The 17,682-nt window shown below is 37.5% G+C and overlaps 1 protein-coding gene across 1 annotated transcript; it reads left to right on the forward strand.

Annotated features, from left to right (window-relative positions):
• Positions 1–1,677: 1,677 nt before the first annotated feature.
• LOC102911278 (olfactory receptor 8C8-like) lies at positions 1,678–2,619 on the forward strand. Its single transcript, XM_006997327.3, has one exon. It carries the CDS (start codon positions 1,678–1,680, stop codon positions 2,617–2,619), a length of 942 nt encoding a protein of 313 aa, XP_006997389.3.
• The last annotated feature ends 15,063 nt before the right edge of the window (positions 2,620–17,682 follow it).

Below are 17,682 nucleotides of genomic sequence, written 5' to 3' on the forward strand. Positions count from 1 at the left end.
GCTATTTGTCCTTGTGCTTTATCCAACCTTGGTCTCAACAATTCTCACTCATATAAACCCTCCTCTTTCTTGCCAATTGGACTCCCAGAGCCCCACCCAGGGCCTAGCCGTGGATCTCTGCATCCAGTTCCCTCAGTCATTGGATGGGGTTTCTAGCATGACAATTAGGGTGTTTAGCCAACCTATCACCAGAATAGGTGAGTTTGGCCTGTCTCTCGACCATTGCCAGCAGTCTATTGTGGGGCATCTTTGTGGATTTCTGTGGGCCTCTCTAGCACTTTTCTTCTTCCTATTCTCATGTGGTCTTCATTTACCATGGTCTTCTATTCCTTATTCTGATGGCCTTTCTTATGTATATTACAGTTTTACTACATAATGTGCATCATCTATATATCAAAACCACAATGAGATATATCTTCAATTTTATTTAATACAATTTTATTGATTTTTCAGAATGAACTCCAACAGAGTTTTATATGCAAGAACTTTACATTGGTCCACATCTCAAGCCCTATTTTCCTGAGGCTATTTTATAGGCTTACTTAAGAATATGCAGATATAATTGTATATAGTCAAGGGTCAGAGAAGTCTTCAGTTTTATAGTTAGAGAATGGAAAGGAGTGAGTATAAACTCAGGCTGATTTGTAAGACTTCTCCTTCCAACGTCATTGTAGAACTTTTTTTGCACAGTGTTAAACCATTGGTCTAATGTGTATTACTGCAATCAGAGATGCCCATAGAAAAGTGACAAATGGCAGGTTACATGTCCCTGGACACTCTTCTTGTAGAGTTATACAAAGCACAGAGGAGAAGGACAAAGAGGAATGCTCACAGCTCTGCCAAGGGGACTAGGTACTCCTGGTGGGAGATAAAAAATTGAGTAGAACTTTGAATCTCAAAAGGTACAGCATTAGTTCTGTGGCACTGAATGCAAGCACAAGGTTACTAATTAAGACTCTCAAGGCACAGATCCAGCTGGGAAGAAATCATAAAGAAGAGAATAATTTATCATGATCCTAATAAATTTTCTCAGAAATCTTGACCTTGAAATAGATATTCTCATTGGAGTGAGGCAATGGTTTGGAAATTTACTTAAGATTGCTATTTTATTTTGTATATGTGAAAATAAATTTGTCAAGGAATTCTCATACAAGAATTTCCTATGTGACTCTTCTAGGAGTTCATAAACACATTTGTGCTGATGTCTATAGCTTTCTTTATTATTGGATACTTGGTCCTCCCAATACAGAAAGAAGGGAGGTTCTAAGAGCATCAAAAAGAAAGAGGGCTCCAGGTGAATGAAGGTAAGGAGAAAATCATCTTTGTCTTGAGTATGTATCGTGAAACCCAACAGTATATAAATTATGAATAATGTATAGACGTTCTTATGTTTTGCTTTTATGTAGTTTTAATTGTTATTAAAAATGAAGGAATGAGATACAATTACATTAAAAGTTGAGTAGTTTATTAATAAGCTTTCTGGATAGATGCAGAAATTATGGGTATGATAAAGAAATTGGATGCTCTTCAGGAATCAACTTGAGTAGATGAGGATCTTTGTATGGCTTTTGTGTCCTCCTCATCATAAGTTTATAAACAAAATAATTTCATCTTACCCTTCTGTAGTCAAAGATGAATTGCTTGGTAATGTCACCTTCTATTTTTTCAGATATACCCATGCAGCAAATGGCTACAGAAAATGACTCTTCAGTGTCTGAGTTTATTCTTCTGGGACTAACAGACCAACCTGAGCTACAGTTGCCCCTGTTTTTCCTCTTCTTGGTGAACTACACAGCCATAGTGGTGGGTAATTTGAGCTTAATGAGTCTTATCTTCCTGAATTCACATCTTCACACTCCCATGTACTTTTTCCTTTTCAATCTGTCCTTCATTGATTTTTGTTATTCATTTGTTTTTACCCCCAAAATGCTAATGAGTTTTGTTTCAGAGAAGAATATCATCCCTTTTACAGGATGCATGACTCAGCTGTTTTTCTTCTGCTTTTTTGTCAACTCTGAGAGTTACGTGCTGACAGTCATGGCCTATGATCGCTATGTGGCCATCTGTATGCCTTTATTGTACAAGGTTATCATGTTACCTAGGATCTGTTGCCTGCTGATGTTTGGTTCATATTTGATAGGGATTTCTACTGCCATGGTCCTTACAGGCTTAATGATTAGGCTCAACTTTTGTAGTAACAACATCATTAACCACTACATGTGTGACATCTTCCCAGTCCTTCGGATCTCCTGCAGCAACACTTATGTCAATGAACTTGTGAGTACTGCAGTGGTGGGAACGGCTATCATTTTATGTAGCCTCATTATCTTAGTCTCATATGCTATGATCCTTTTCAATATCATTCATATGTCATCAGGTAAGGGTTGGTCCAAAGCCTTGGGCACTTGTGGATCTCACATCGTAACTGTTAGTCTCTTCTATGGATCTGGGCTGCTTGCTTATGTCAAGCCATCATCTGCTGAGACTGTGGGCCAGGGAAAATTTTTTTCAGTGTTTTATACATTTTTGGTGCCCATGCTGAATCCTCTCATTTACAGTCTCCGGAACAAAGATGTCAAACTTGCTGTGAAGAAAACCTTGAAGAGAATCACAAGTTAATTAAACCAGTGGCACTTCTAATAACTTGTCCCCATTTGTTTTCAGTGTCTTTTTCATTATATGTCTTCCATTCTTTTTCCTTCCCCTCATATTTTTACAACATCAACACAATTTCACAATTTCTACTACCCATCTTTGTCCTTCTCAACATGAATTATAAATCTGTGTGTTCCTGTTTGGGAGCTTGAGACCTGTATGTTCAAGCTGCTGTTCACTATCTATGTCAGACTAAGACCCTGTTGGGCTGTATAATCTCAACTATGCATTATTTGTAATAAATTACTTTCTTACTTTTTGAAAAACATTTTTAGAACCATTCCCTGATTTGACAGTCTAATTTCCTGTTGATATATTTAAAAAAGGCAAAGATGACAAAAACTGTGGGTTGGGGAGATTTACCAGAGTATCAGGAATTTTTCAGTGTCTTTTTGAGAGTGCTTCTTATTCTAGGGTTTTAGCTTCTACCTTGTAATGGAAGTGCACAATTTATTAGTGTAGGATTTTATTTTTATAGTTATTTGAGTGTGTGTGTATTAGGCATATTTCTGTGCCCAATGTCTCAAATCCATCAGTTCCTATAATACATTAACACATTTATATTTTATTTTGAATTTAATAGAAATTGTAGCTTTCCTTCCCATGATACTGGAACTATATCTATGATATAGTTCTTAAGAACCTCTTATTCTCTTGACTACAGACAAAGAATGAAGGGTCATGGTAATGTTCAGGTTATTTTCCCTATTGCCTCAAATAGATTCTATCAGACAGAGACCCTGAGATGATACCTCTTCATATTTTTCCATTATTTATTTATTAGAGAAATTCATTTATGGGTCATGTAATATAATATATATTTTAATATGTATATATATTATATATTATATATACATCATTTGTAACTCACTTTCCTCTCTCAAACTCCTCCTGTGTTTCCCCAACCCTGTCCAGTTCATGACCTCTAATTTAATGTAATATATATGCACATATAACAGTATAGATTTGCATATATATTTACTTTATTTGGTGTTACTTATGTTTATATACTTTTAGGGCAACTGTTCAGGATCAGATAACCTATCAGAGAGCTCATTCCTGGAGAAGACTGAGTTCTCATTTTCTCTGCAGCTTATATTGCCTATAGATCTTCATCTGAGGGTGGGAAGGTTTCTCCTATTCACACTGACATGACAACTGTTGTTATTGTTGTTGTTGTGAAGGTCTTGTTATTTAGTCATATTTTTTGAGATTTCATGGGTATAATTCCCTGTCATATATAGAGGACACAATCTCATAGCAGACATCCTGGTTTTCTGGCTCTTACAATCTTCTTTCAACCCTCATCCTTGACGTCCTCTGAACTTAAAGTGTAGTGGTTATAGTAAGTTATGTATTCATCAGGAATGGGCAACCCATGACCAGTTGTTCTATGAATTTTGGACAACCTTGGATTTCTGTAATGGTCTCCATCTGCTACCCAATGAAGCATCTTTAATGATTGTGAGAGCTATACTTATCTGTGGGTATAAGTACTTGGAGTGGAAATTTATACTGGTTGGGGAAAGTGACAGTTGCAGGTTCTTCTCTAGGATCCATAGCTTTACCACTCATGGTTCGTCATTAGGTTTACAGTAACAGACATGAATTCCCTCCTACTATGCAAGCTTGAAGACACTTAGACAACTGTTAGTTGCTGCAGGACTGATAAGCGCCATCATTGCACCCGTGGGGATATCGTACAGTGGTGGTCATTGTTGTCTTTCATAGGCTTTAAGCTGGGTAGGACTATTGACTGTTTTCCCCTTTGTCAGCTTGTCTAACACCCTTGGATACTCTGGGAGTCGGTCCCCACAAAATCTTCAGTGCTAGGCATTGGAAGTCTGCCTTTGAGTTGTTGTACAAGGGAGTTGAAGAAACTTTCCTCAATAATGTAGTGTAATTTCTGTGGAACTTGGTTGCCTTCCAGAATTTGAAGGCAAGACCGTATTTCTGTAGACATCATGTTCTTCAGAAACAGAACTTGGAAGAAATGAGCTGGAACTGCTATTTTCTTACTTTAAACTGAAACTATCAACTTTTTTTCCCCCTGATGTATTTTATCCACCCAAGGAATGAGAAAAGTTGATGGTTTTCAACTTTTGCTTTTATGAAAGATTTCTTCAGATCCATTTCCTGTTTCAGGGAATTAATTATTTGTACCTCCTTAAAAGTGAAAATGGATGACAAAAAAATGTGGACTATAAAGTCATCAATAATTTGATAATTTTTCAGAGTCTTTAAAAGATATTTCTTATTCTGGGTTTTTAACTATGAGCCTTTAATGATACTATATTATTTCTTTGACGAATGTTCAACTTTTTGAATATTTGAATCTGTATTAAATTACATTCCTGACCATGGTATTCTTCAAACTCAACTTACATTGCTATGGTGAACTGATAATTTGTCTGAATATAAATGAAATTATCATTAGTTTTGATCAGTAGATTATGTCTATGATTTTTTTTTCGAGACAGGGTTTTTTTGTGTTTTTTTTTTGGTGCCTGTCCTGGATCTTGCTCTATAGACCATGCTGACCTCGAACTCACAGAGATCTGTCTGGCTCCGCTTCCCAAGTGCTGGGATTAAAAGGTGTGTGCCACCACTGCCCAGCTGTCTGTGATTTTTTTTTAAAGTTCCTGGCTATTGAACAGAGTATTGTACATAATACCAAAATTTGCTATTTTCCTTATTACATGATGAGGTTTCTCTTACAACAATAGGTCTAATGGCAAAAACAAACCACAGCTGAAAGTATGTTCCATTGATCACATATATGCTTGTCCATGGTTTTAGCCTTGATCATTAACATTAACATGTATATATAAACATATATATATATATATATAAAAGTTTTATTCATATACACGTATTTATATTTTAAATACAGGACAATTAAGACCATCATTTTTAATGTATAAACTTTATGTCTCCCATTTTTCTCTTAGTAATGCATGTCTGAATTCCTGCCATGTGTCAAATTTTAAAATATGCTGCTAAAGATAATTCTTCTTTTCCTGTACTGTGGATAAGAAAATGATGAGATTTGCTTTACACTACAGTTTACGGTATTAGAGAATATAGAAGGCATTGCCTCTAGAGTCCATGAAGCAAAGAATGTATAGAAAGAAAATTGTGAAAGAATATGAAGAACTTCTTCAGAATAGTTTTATAATGAGTTCCAACTAGGTATTTGATGGAAAAGGAAACACCAGCAAAAATATCGCAAGGAAAGTGACTGTCTACAAGGCAGGTTTAAGAAATGCTCATTTCCCCGTGCAGGTGTGGTTTTAACGTGAAGCAAGCAGGGTGAGCTGCACAGAAACATTTCATTGGTCTTTTTAGATAAATGATGCCTTTTCTGACATGACAAGGCTAAGGAATTTTGCTAAAGACCTTTTTCCCAAGGTATGATGAACTTTCTTTAATGAACAGATGCTTTAAGAAGCTCACTAGACATTATTCCATTGTTTAGATATAAAATTGATTTATTCATAATAAAAAAATACAAAACTATATCTTACATTTTTTCATATATTACACAGATGACATTGTCTCATGTTCATCATTATCTTTGTTTCATTGTTTTATATGTCAGTACTATATTTACTTCATTTCCCCTATTCATCTGCTGTCTTCAACACGAATCTTCTATATATGATAGGGAAACAGCACCTTGAAATATCAAAAATAAGGTTTCCTAAATAAGACCTAAAAATTGGCACTAACAATTGACAGGCCAGTGTAGCTAAGAGATTATTCACAAGGCCTTAGACAGAGAGCCACAGGCAATTAATGGTTGCTGAGAAAAAGAGAATCAGTCTTTTCCAGCGAGAAATTCCTGATGGGTTATCTTTATGTTCTATACTTTTCCACATTCATTGTCTAATTTAATTGTTCTTACTTATAAAATTTGTTCCTTTTTACAATTTCATATATATATATATATATATATATATATGATATATCCTGATTTCCTCAATCCTCTACCTTTAAAAAAAGTGTCTCACACCCCTTCTATTAATCTCTCTTCCCTCCAATCCCCTTTCCCTTGTTTATGATCTTTAATTTTAATTTTGTAGGTGACTGAATTTAACCAGAACTTTCCATGTTTTCATGGCTTTAGAACTATCTGGTGGAGCTTCATAGAACTGTGGGTACTCAACTGAAGACTATGACTTTTCTTATCTTATAGTCCATCAGGTTTCAATAGTTATGCAGGAAGGGCTGGAGCCATGATATCCCTTCCACATCCAATGTCTGAGTGTTATCAGGCCCAGTTTTGGGCAGGGTTAGTGGAGACAACCACAGCTACTCTGATTTCATGATTCCAATGGTTCTGTCATGATCAGAAAATAGCACTTTGCAAACTTTCTCCCTATCTTCTGACCCTTATTTTTTCCTGTTCTCTTTTTGTGATGTTCTCTGAGCTTTGGAAGGGTGGTATAAATGTCCTGCTTAGAAATAAACACTCAACTGTCACTTATTTCCAGAACCTTGAGCAACTTTGATTCTCTGCATTGATTGATCATCATTCATTGCAAAGGAAGTTTCTCTGATTAAGGCTGAGAGTAGCCTTTTCTACAGGTATAAACATATATTTAGATGCTGTGTCAATTTAGCTAAACAAGGGTAGTAATACACTCCATGGGGCTTGTGGCCTCCTAACTATGGCTTTTGATTAGAGAGTTAATGCTTGGCATACAGTCTCTACTGTGAAGCAGCCTGGAAAACAACTAGAGAATTATTGTGCATCCCCATAACAGTCATGTTACCATTGCATTATTGGGCACATTTTACCTGGAAGTTTTGTATTGTAATTTCTAGAGTTCACAGATGGGTAAGACTGTCGATGTGACAGATGTACCCCATCCCTTCCAGCAGTCTGCATAGCACCATCCATCACCATGGAATGTAGGAGGCACCTAGTTCAGCTCCAGTTGATTTCTGTCTTGCCACTGAGGTGTGTGATATCACCACCAACATTGTCTTATCATCTAGTGTTGGTGGATAACCTAGAAGAATTGCAAATGCCTGTGTATTTTTTGAGCGGTGGGGGAGGCTCTGAGTTTTCGTGGACTAATAGTTGATAAGGAATTGTACCATACTGTGACTTCTGTTTAGTAACTCATGATTTTAGGAACAGCATTATCCAGTGATGCTGCATATCTCACTTCAATCTCTATTTTTAAAAATTGACTTACAAAATATGAGGCTTTTATACAGCTTTTCCATGTTCCCCTACCTTATTGTCATTGTTCCTCCCTCTAACCCTTGTCTGGATCATTCTCCTGCCTCCATCTCTGCTTAAATCTTTCCACTTCCATTATCCTACTGTCAAGCAGCTAGGACTTAAGACTTTCACTCGAGAAGCTGTATAGAGTGTGGCTTAAGTTAATAATTAAGAAAATCAGTTGAATTTCAAAAGCTAAGATAGCTCCAATTCTTTTAATCTTAATGTTGGAAATATGTTCATTGGTTTTGGTGTACATCATAGCTAAAACAAAACTCCAAATAATGACTTAAGGTTAGGTTAAGATGTTTTTGTAAATTGCTTTGAGGTAGAAAATCTTGAGGAATAATTTAAAGTTCATAAAGAAATACTTTTAATAGTTGAACAAGGGGCCCATTGGGGTCAGGGAAAAGGAACAATGACAGCCTGGCTATTGCTGGCTGATGTACCTTTCTTGCTGGGATAGGTTGGTGATCAAGGGTGATGATTAACTCCTTGTACTATTTCTGCTCTCAGCTTCCTGGTATAAAAAGTTATTGATGAGTGGGTTTGCACCCTGAGGATTTAAATTAGCACTTTCTGATTATTTTTCATACATAAATGTTTAGATTCATGATTCTTTTAAGATTTCTTTTTTTTTCCTTTTATTTTATTTTACATTACCATTCAGTTCTACATATCAGCCACGGATTCCCTTGTTCTCCCCCCTCCTCCCACCCTCCCCTTCCCCCCAGGCCAACCCCCCCCCCCATTCCCGCATCCTCCGGGGCATAAAACTACCTTTTGAGATAAATAATAAAGTGGTTGACCCTTTCATTAACCTGTCAATATAGCCTGTCAGTAAAGAACTGGCTGAGAAAAATACCTGGCTTGCTTATACTCTGTTAATCTATAACAACTTGCTTGGGTATGGTATATATGGGATCTTGGGACAACTTGTTTTTCACCTGTAATATGTAAAATGTTTAATCATGTAAGGAGTATGGAAAATATTCTGTTTTCTGCTTGTATTCATGGTAATCATTCACTTAAATAAAGAGTATAACCAAAAAGTGATTTTTATTCTGCTTGAAAGATTTTTCTGGGGTATATAAACTGTAAGGGTTAAATTAAGTTACCTAGAAGGAAGACATCAAGAGAGACAGAAGAGAAACATCAGGGTAGAAGAACAGATCATAAAAGGAATAGAGTAGAACAAGCAACAATAAGAATAATAAAATGAAGAACTAAGCTTTGGCCCTCAGAAAAGTCCTCATGTGTCTATTTGTCTGTCCTATAGTTTGCCTGCTCTGCATCTCCTCTTCAGTTTCTATGACTGGAGACTTACTGTGGCGATATTGTGTTCCCCAAAATATTGTGCACCCTAATGAATTTATCTGGGGTCAGAGAACAGAACAACCACTAGATACAGAGGCCAGAAAATGGTGGCACACAAGCCTTTAATCCTATCACTTGGGAGGCAGAGATCCATCTGGATCTCTGTGAGTTTAAAGTCACACTGGGAACAGCCAAGCATGGTGACTCATGCCTTTAATCCCAAGAAGTGAGCCTTTAATCCCAGGAAGTGAGGGCAGAAAGCACAAAGGTATATAAGGTGTGAAAACCAGGAACAAGTCTGGTTAAGCTTTCAGACTTTCGTGAAGCAGTTCAGCTGAGATCCATTAGAATGAGGACACAGAGGCTTCCAGTCTAAGGAAACAGGATCAGCTGAGGAACTGCTGAGGCGAGGAAGCTGTGGCTTGTTCTGCTTCTCTGATCTTCCAGCATTCACCCCAATACCTGGCTCTGGGTTTGTTTTTATTAATAAGAACTTTTAAGATTCGTGCAAGAGCTTACCATTCATCAGCACCCTAGGGGAGATCCTGACATGTTGAAGATGTGTGTGTGTGTGTGTGTGTGTGTGTGTGTGTGTGTGTGTGTGTGTGTGGCCTGAGAATTAAGTTTTACTCCTTCAGATAACAAAGTCAAATTGAGTGATTAGTTTCTTGACTCTGAGGATGCACCTCAATCACTGAGCTGCTGAAGGCTGGTCCTTATGGCGGTCTGTGGTTAAATACCCAAATCTAATGAGTCAAAGCTAGGACCCACTTATAAGAGAGAACATGTTGCTTTTTTCATTTGGGGCCTGTGTTACCTCACTCAGTATAATTTTTCCAGTTCTATCCATTTACTTAAAATTTTCATTTTCCTTTTAGATTAACACATATGCACTTTATTTTGTGTGTGTGTGTGTGTGTGTGTGTGTGTGTGTGTGTGTGTGTGTGTGCATGTAAATATCCAGGTGGGCACATACAAACAAATAAATGTGTGTGTGGATGGCAAGGCTCAACATTAGGTAACCTTTAATGGCTGGAGCCATGTGACTTATTCAGGGAACAATGCCTGAGAATAGCACAAGTGGTTCTCCTAGTGGCAAGACCTCTGGAGACCCTGAACCACTTGGCAAGGACCTGTGGAAAGTTTGCAACAAGATTCTGTACATGACCCCAGGAGGGGGCATGTGTGCTATATGCTCTCCTTACTTTCACTATGCTAGCCCATAATGCTTGCTGCTTTTAGTTTAACTTTCTCAGTCATGGATGAAATGGGGATTTTGAGGGAAATACTCCCCCACACCCCACTTCCCTGTAAGTGAGCCTGAGGGCCTGTTGCCCAAAATATACAGAGAAGCTGATTCAGCCCCTAAAGTCTTTGATGTTTCATATGTGACTATTAATACAGCCTTCTTAAGAAAACAGGATGTTGCCTTTATGTTACAGCCTGCAAGCCTGAGTCAGTCACAGTAGGTCATGGAGTTTAATGTTACATATTTACATAACTATTCTGGGGAGAATGATTCTAAGCATAAGAGCTGGGATAGTCCAGTCACCAGAGCTGGGCCCTCCTCTAGAAGTTTGGAGCAGAGAATTATATAAACAATTAGGGACATGGTGGGCATCATTTGGTGGCTATGAGGTTGATGGTGAGAATCCAGACCCTACTGGATGATATGAATATAAATATTAACCACAAGAGATGAAACTGTCTCTCATCATGCACGAAACTGTCTCTCACCATACATGATGCTGTAACTGTATGTGCTGCCAACTGGGCACACTGTTTAACATGCAGACCTACCTAGTTAGAAAAGTTCTTTGTAGATTGCAAGACTGCTCGTGCTTCTGATGCTAGAGAGTTGGTCAGTGAGATGGAAAGAGACTGGTAAAAAGCTGGCAATTTTTGTAACAGTTCTTAGAAACTCAAGAAATATAAATTGTTTTTAAAACTGTTGATGCGAACTCAAAATTGTGTAAATAAAGACAGTTCAAGCTATTTGGGGCCACTTGCTTAAATGACAACTCGTGGTCACAATCTTTTCTTGGTGCCTATTCCACACCTCCATCCCAGGTCACCAAACTCAGATGGAGCAGGTCTCCAACATTTTAATATTGCTGTTTTCATTCTTATTTTTTTTATTTTAACATATATTTTATTTTGTGTGTATGGTGTTTTTCTGGGTGTATGTCTGTGCACCTAGTCTGTGCTGGTGGCCATGGTGTTCAGAAAATGTTGTCAGATGTCCTGAACTGGAGTAAAAGACAGTTGTGAGCCACCATGTGGGTACTGGGAATTGAACTGGGGTCCTCTTTAAGAGCAACAAGTACCCTTAACTGCTGTATCATGTCTCCAGTCTCTCCATCTTACTTTCTCAGTCAATGTCTCTCACTGGGGCTGAAACTCACCTCTTCAGTGGTCTAATACTAACAAGAAGTAATCTGAAAGAGGAAGAGTTTATTTCAGCTTACAGTTCAAGTGGATTCAGTCCATTATGGTAGAGTAGACATGATGGCAGGAGTGTGAGGTGGTTTGTCCCAGTGCATCTACAAAGCATCAGGAAGCTGAGCCAGATATAAAACTTTAAGGTCTGCTCACAGGCACTCAGTTCCTCGAACAAGTCTCTACTTCTTGATGTTTCTACAATACTGCCAGTTATGGTGACCAAGTGTTGAAACGCACAAGCCTGTGATTGATATTTCACATACAAACCACAACAAGAATCATGTTGTCTTGAATTTTTGTCTCATGCTTGTGCACTGGATATTTTCTTTCACCCAGGATTGTATTTTTTTTTAAATCATCTTTATTCTTTCAAGTAGTTAATGTTCAAGTGAGACCTGTTGTGTTAAGGTTGTTGTGACATATCCCCCCCCACCCCGTGCACTGAGAGGATGGCTTAGTAGTTAACCTCCCAGCCCAGGTGGTTAGGCTTTATGGTGTGATCTCCAGCACATCCCTGAGAGTAAAATGTTAATTTTAGAAGCAGCAATAATTATGGATAAGTCCATAATGAAATTTTGCAGTAATATTTAAAACAATTATGCATTCATATTATTAATACCTGTGGAATAGATAATATGATGTATAGTAGGATATTAGTTATTTATGGAAATAATGAACAGAAACTAGGCAGAGTAAGACAAAAAATTAGTATAAGAGCAATGGAGTAACATAGAACAAGGAAAGATCAATAGCAAGTTGGTATTGGACATCATTAGAGTAAATGGAGTCTAAAGTTTATTAATTAGATGATGAGGCATTTGGCTACCTTAGGAGTCACACTTACTCCTGCCTTTTGCCCACACTTCATTGAATGTCTTCACTATGACATTCAAACTACTGAGCAGAAATCACATCCTGCTAACCTTGCCTCAGACATTCTTCATGCTTTGTTTTAATTAAATACCATGATTCCCTGGGCCCATGCCAGTTCTAAGTCAGCTGCTAGGCTCCAGCCACAGAGGGAAAACAAAAATCAAAGACCGAGTAACACATAAAGGAAGACCTATTATAATTACACCTAACTCCTTAATGGAGACTCTAAAAGCCAGAAATGTTTTGGAAGATGTGCTGCAGATGTCAGCCCTGACTACTATACCCAACAAAATTCTCAGTCATCATAGATGAAGAAAATAAGATATCCTACAACAAAGCTGAATTTAAACAGTATCTATCTACAACCCCAGCCCTACCCAAGTTATTAGAAGGAAAACTCAAACCTAAGGAGGTTAACTACAACCATGAAAACACAGGGAATAAATAATCTCAGATCAGCAAAATTAAAAGAAGGGAAACAACACACACACACACACACACACACACACACACACACACACACACACACCACTACCATCACCACCACCACCAACAACAAAATAGTAGGAATCAAAAATCACTGAACATTGATATTTGTCAATATCAGTGGCCCCAACTCCCCCATAAAAAGACACTGACTAACAGAATGGATGTGAAAACTGGATATATACTTCTGCATCCAAGAGATGTACCTCAACAACAAGGAGAGACATCACCTCAGGATAGAGGGTTGGTAAAAGATATCCCAAGTAAATGGACCTAAAATGCAAGGTGGTGGAGCCATTTTAATATCTAACGAAATGGACTTCAAACCACAAATAATAAGAAAAGATAGGGAAAGACATTGCATACTCATCAAAGAAATATCCACCCAGAGGATATTGCAATTCTTATCTATGCTCCAAATACAAGAGCACCCAAGTTTATAAAAGAAACGTTACTATAACTTAGATCACATATTGACCCTCACACCCTTCAATAACCCACTCTCATCAACGGCTAGGTAATCCAGACAAAAACTAAACAAAGAAATGCTTGATCTAACAGACATTAAAAACAAAAAGGACCTAACATATTTACATAACATTTTACCCAAACACAAAAGGTTATACCTCTTCTCTGTGCTTCATGGAACTTTCTCCAAAATTGACCACTTACTCAGACACAAAGCAAGTCTCAACAGATTCAAGAAAACTGAAATAACTACTTGCATCCTGTAAGACTACCACAGATTTAATATCTACAACAAGAGAAAGCTTACAAACTCATTGAAATTGAACAATTCTCTACAGTATAAAAAATAGATCATGACAGAAATAAAGAAATTAATTAGCATACCTGAAAAGTCTAGAAGAAAAAGAAGAAATCATACCCAAATAGAGTAGACAGCAAGAATTATTCAAACAAATCAATAAATTAAAAACAAAGAAACAAAAAAATTACAGAGAAAATTAAACAAAGAGATTGTTCTTTGAGAAAAATAAGACACAAACCAGTAAGTCTGACTTAAAGAAAAAAAAATGCACTCAACCAAATTTGAAAAATTTTAAAGAAATGGATAGTTTTCTTGATAAGTAACATTTGCCAAACTTAAATTAAGATCAGATAAGCAATTTAAGCAGACCTACAACCCCCAAGGAAATAGAAGCAGTCGTTAAAAGTCTTCCAACCAAAAAAATCCAAGGCCAGATGGTTTTAGGGTAGAATACTACTAGACTTTTAAAGAATTAATGCAATACTCCTCAAATTATTCCACAAACTGGAAACAGAAAGAACATTGCCCAATTCATTTTATGAGGCCACAGTAACCCTGATATCCAAACCACATAAAGATCTAATAAATAAAGAAAATTACAGAGCAATTTCCCTTATGACCATAGTTGCCAAAATTACTCAATAAAACATTTGGAAACTAACTCTAAGAACACATTAAAAGGATCATCCACCTGATCAAGTAGGCTTCATCCCAGAGAGGGAAGGATAATACAATATATGAAAATCAGTAAATGTAATCCACTATATAATCAAACTGAAAGACAAAAATCTCATGATCAGCTTACTAGATGCAGAAAGTCCTTTGACAAAATCCAACACCCCTTTATGATAAAAAGTCCTAGAGAGATTACGGACACTAGATAATAGAGGTAGGGACAACATAATAGAGGTAGGTTACAGCAAACACATAACCATCATCAATTTAATGGAGATAAACTCAAAGCAATTCCACTAAAATCAGGGGGGAAAAAAGGTTGTCCACTCTCTTTATACCAATTCAATACAGACTTGAAGTCTTAAGGGGAGAGAATGCAATAGATCCATACATATCACCCTGCATGAAACTCAGCTCAAAACAGATTAAAGAACTCAACATAAAACTATAGGCTCTAAACATAATAGAAGAGAAAGAGGGGAATATCCTAGAACCCACTGGCACAGGAGATGACTTTCTGAGCAAAACACCATTAGAGCAGGCACTGAGATCATCAATTAATAAATTGGACCTCGTGAAACTGAAAAGTTTCTGTAAGGCAAAGAATAACATCATAAAGACAAAGCATCAGCCTACAGAGTCAGAAAAGATCTTCACCAACCCCACATTTGTCACAGTTGATATCCAAAATATATAGAGAACTCAAGAAACTAGATATTAGAAAACCATACAGTGCAATTTAAAAATGGTGGACAGATCTAAAGAAAGAATTCTCAAAAGGGAGTACTCAATAGAGGATCTCAAATGGTTGAAGTAGTATTGGTCTTTTAAAAAAGAAAGAGTAGTGATAAAATGACTCCTCATGTTATTCTGCTATTTTCTTATATCAGTTCCTTATTTCTCCATCTGCTGCAAGAGAAAACTTCTCTGATGATGGCTGAATAGGACACTGATCTGTGAGTATAGAAGAATATCATTAGAAGTCATTTGCCATTTTTCCTACCTTTTTCCTCAACAGTATTTGGTTTGACCCTAGGTCTCTTGGACTATCTAGTCTCTGGTCCTTGGTCACCAAGCAGTGTTGGGTATGGGTTCTGTCTCAGTGAGTAGGCTTTAAGTCAAATCAGACAATGGTTGGTTACTTCTACAAGCTTTATATCACCATTGCTTTAGAATATTTTTCAGGTCCATAGCCAGACATTACAGGGAGAAAGAGATGGAGAAACAGAGAGACAGACAGAGACAAACAAACAGACCTTGGAACACTCAACTCCAAATAGAATATCTCCATCAAATCCCTCCCATCAGAGCTTTGGGAACCTAGCAAAAGAGGAGGCAGAAAGAATATAAGAGCCAGAGAGGATGGAGGATACCATGAGAACAAGGCCCTCTAAATCAACTGAGCAAAAATCATAGGAACTCAAGGGACTGAAGAAGTAAGCCTATGCCCTGCATCAGGTCCTCTGCATATACATTATATGGCTTCCAGTTTAGTGTATTTATGGGAATTCCTCAGTGTATGAATGAGTGTGCAAGAATCCTGTTCTTTTCTAATGAGAGACAAAAAGGAAATGGATCCAGGTTAGGAGGAACTGGGAGGAGGGGGGACTGTAATTAGGATATATTGTGTAAGAAAAGAACTGATTTTCAATATAAGGGGGAAATAAATAAATGAGTTGACCTATTATGTAAAACATTTTTAAAAGAAATAGATTTACATCCCTTTCCCCCTCACCACCTTCCCTGTTATTCTCCCTTGAACCTTTCTCATTTTCAAGTTGATAACATAATTTCCTTTGATTAGTTACATGCATTGGTAAAATGCAGATACTAATAGTACTTATGACACAGAATGGTTTGCATATTAAAGAAATCACTACAAATTAATCCTTTCAAACTGGTGCCTTTATAAACAAAACCAAAATGAGTTGATGTCACTATTAAAGTTGCAGAAGACAATTTGGTCCTCAGTGTAGACTAGGATGCCCTTTAGTGGGCCTGCTTCACCACCTTTTGATGTCTTCATGCTTGGCAGCCTTTTCCATGTCAGGTCTGTGAGAGATGCATTAAGGGTAGGAACAGTGGAAGGTCATGCCAGTGAGCTTCCACTTTAGCTCTGGGATGACCTTTACCACAGCCTTGGCAGCACCAGTGGATGTGTGGATGCATGGATGATGTTCTCGGCAGCCCCACAGACATCATACCACAGCTTCCAAGAAGGGCCATCCACAGTCTTCTGGATGACAGTGATAGTATGGATTGTGGTCAGGAGTCCTTCCACAATTACAAAGTTCTCATGGATGACTTTCCCCAGAGAGACTAGTAGATGTTGCAGGAAGCGTTGCTAACAATCTTGATTGAGTTCTCATTCTTCTTGTGGTTCACAACCATCACAAACATGGGGACATCAGCAGAAAGGGCAGAGTTGATGACCCTTTTGGTTCAACTTTCAAGTGGGCCTTGTTTTCTCCATGGTGGTAAAGATACATGAGGTTCCATAACATATTTGGCATCAGTACTACCCCATTTGATGTTGGTAGGATGGCAATAGCCTTCTGGTTGATGACAAGTTTCCCCTTCTCAGCCTTACCTATGCTGTGGAATTTGTCATGAGTAGAGTCCTACAGGAACATAAACACCATGTATTTGAGGTCAATGAATGTGTCATTGACGGCAAAAATATCCACTTGGCCAGAGCTGAAGGTAACCCTGGTAACCAGGCAACCAATATAGCCAAATCCATTCACTCAGACCATCACCATCAGTATTACGGACTAGATTGGAACTACGTAAGAAGATGATGCTGGCGCTAGAATGGGAAAGAGTAGAGTACCAGCTCTTAAAATCAACTTTAAATCAGCCTTCTGTGATGTTCCTTGAGTCTTAGATGCAAGAGTTGTGTTGTAAATGTAGCTATTTTAGCTAGACTCCCAGTGATCAGTTTATCTTTGCACCATATCCCCATTATTTTAATAGGTAATTTCAATTTATAAGCAAGGCAAAGTTTATTTGAAATGACATGAAATGCAATTCAAAACTTGATTAAACAGTGTGTAAATAGACAATAAATTTTAATACATGAGAAGGAAAATCAATAAATTCAAAGATAACCATATGTCAAGTTAACATACCAAAGTAAAAAGGAGCTATTATACTGCTCCCAGAAGTCATAGCCTTTTCAATAAGAACCCCAGGGCCAGGTGCAAAATGCCTTCTATGAATTGTTGGC

Source organism: Peromyscus maniculatus, chromosome 7, assembly GCF_049852395.1.
Source record: "Peromyscus maniculatus bairdii isolate BWxNUB_F1_BW_parent chromosome 7, HU_Pman_BW_mat_3.1, whole genome shotgun sequence".
Lineage (NCBI taxonomy): Eukaryota > Metazoa > Chordata > Mammalia > Rodentia > Cricetidae > Peromyscus > Peromyscus maniculatus.

Bases quoted from the DNA above. Each gene is read 5' to 3' on its own strand.
- LOC102911278 (XM_006997327.3), top strand. From the start codon at position 1,678: ATGCAGCAAATGGCTACAGAAAATGACTCTTCAGTGTCTGAGTTTATT.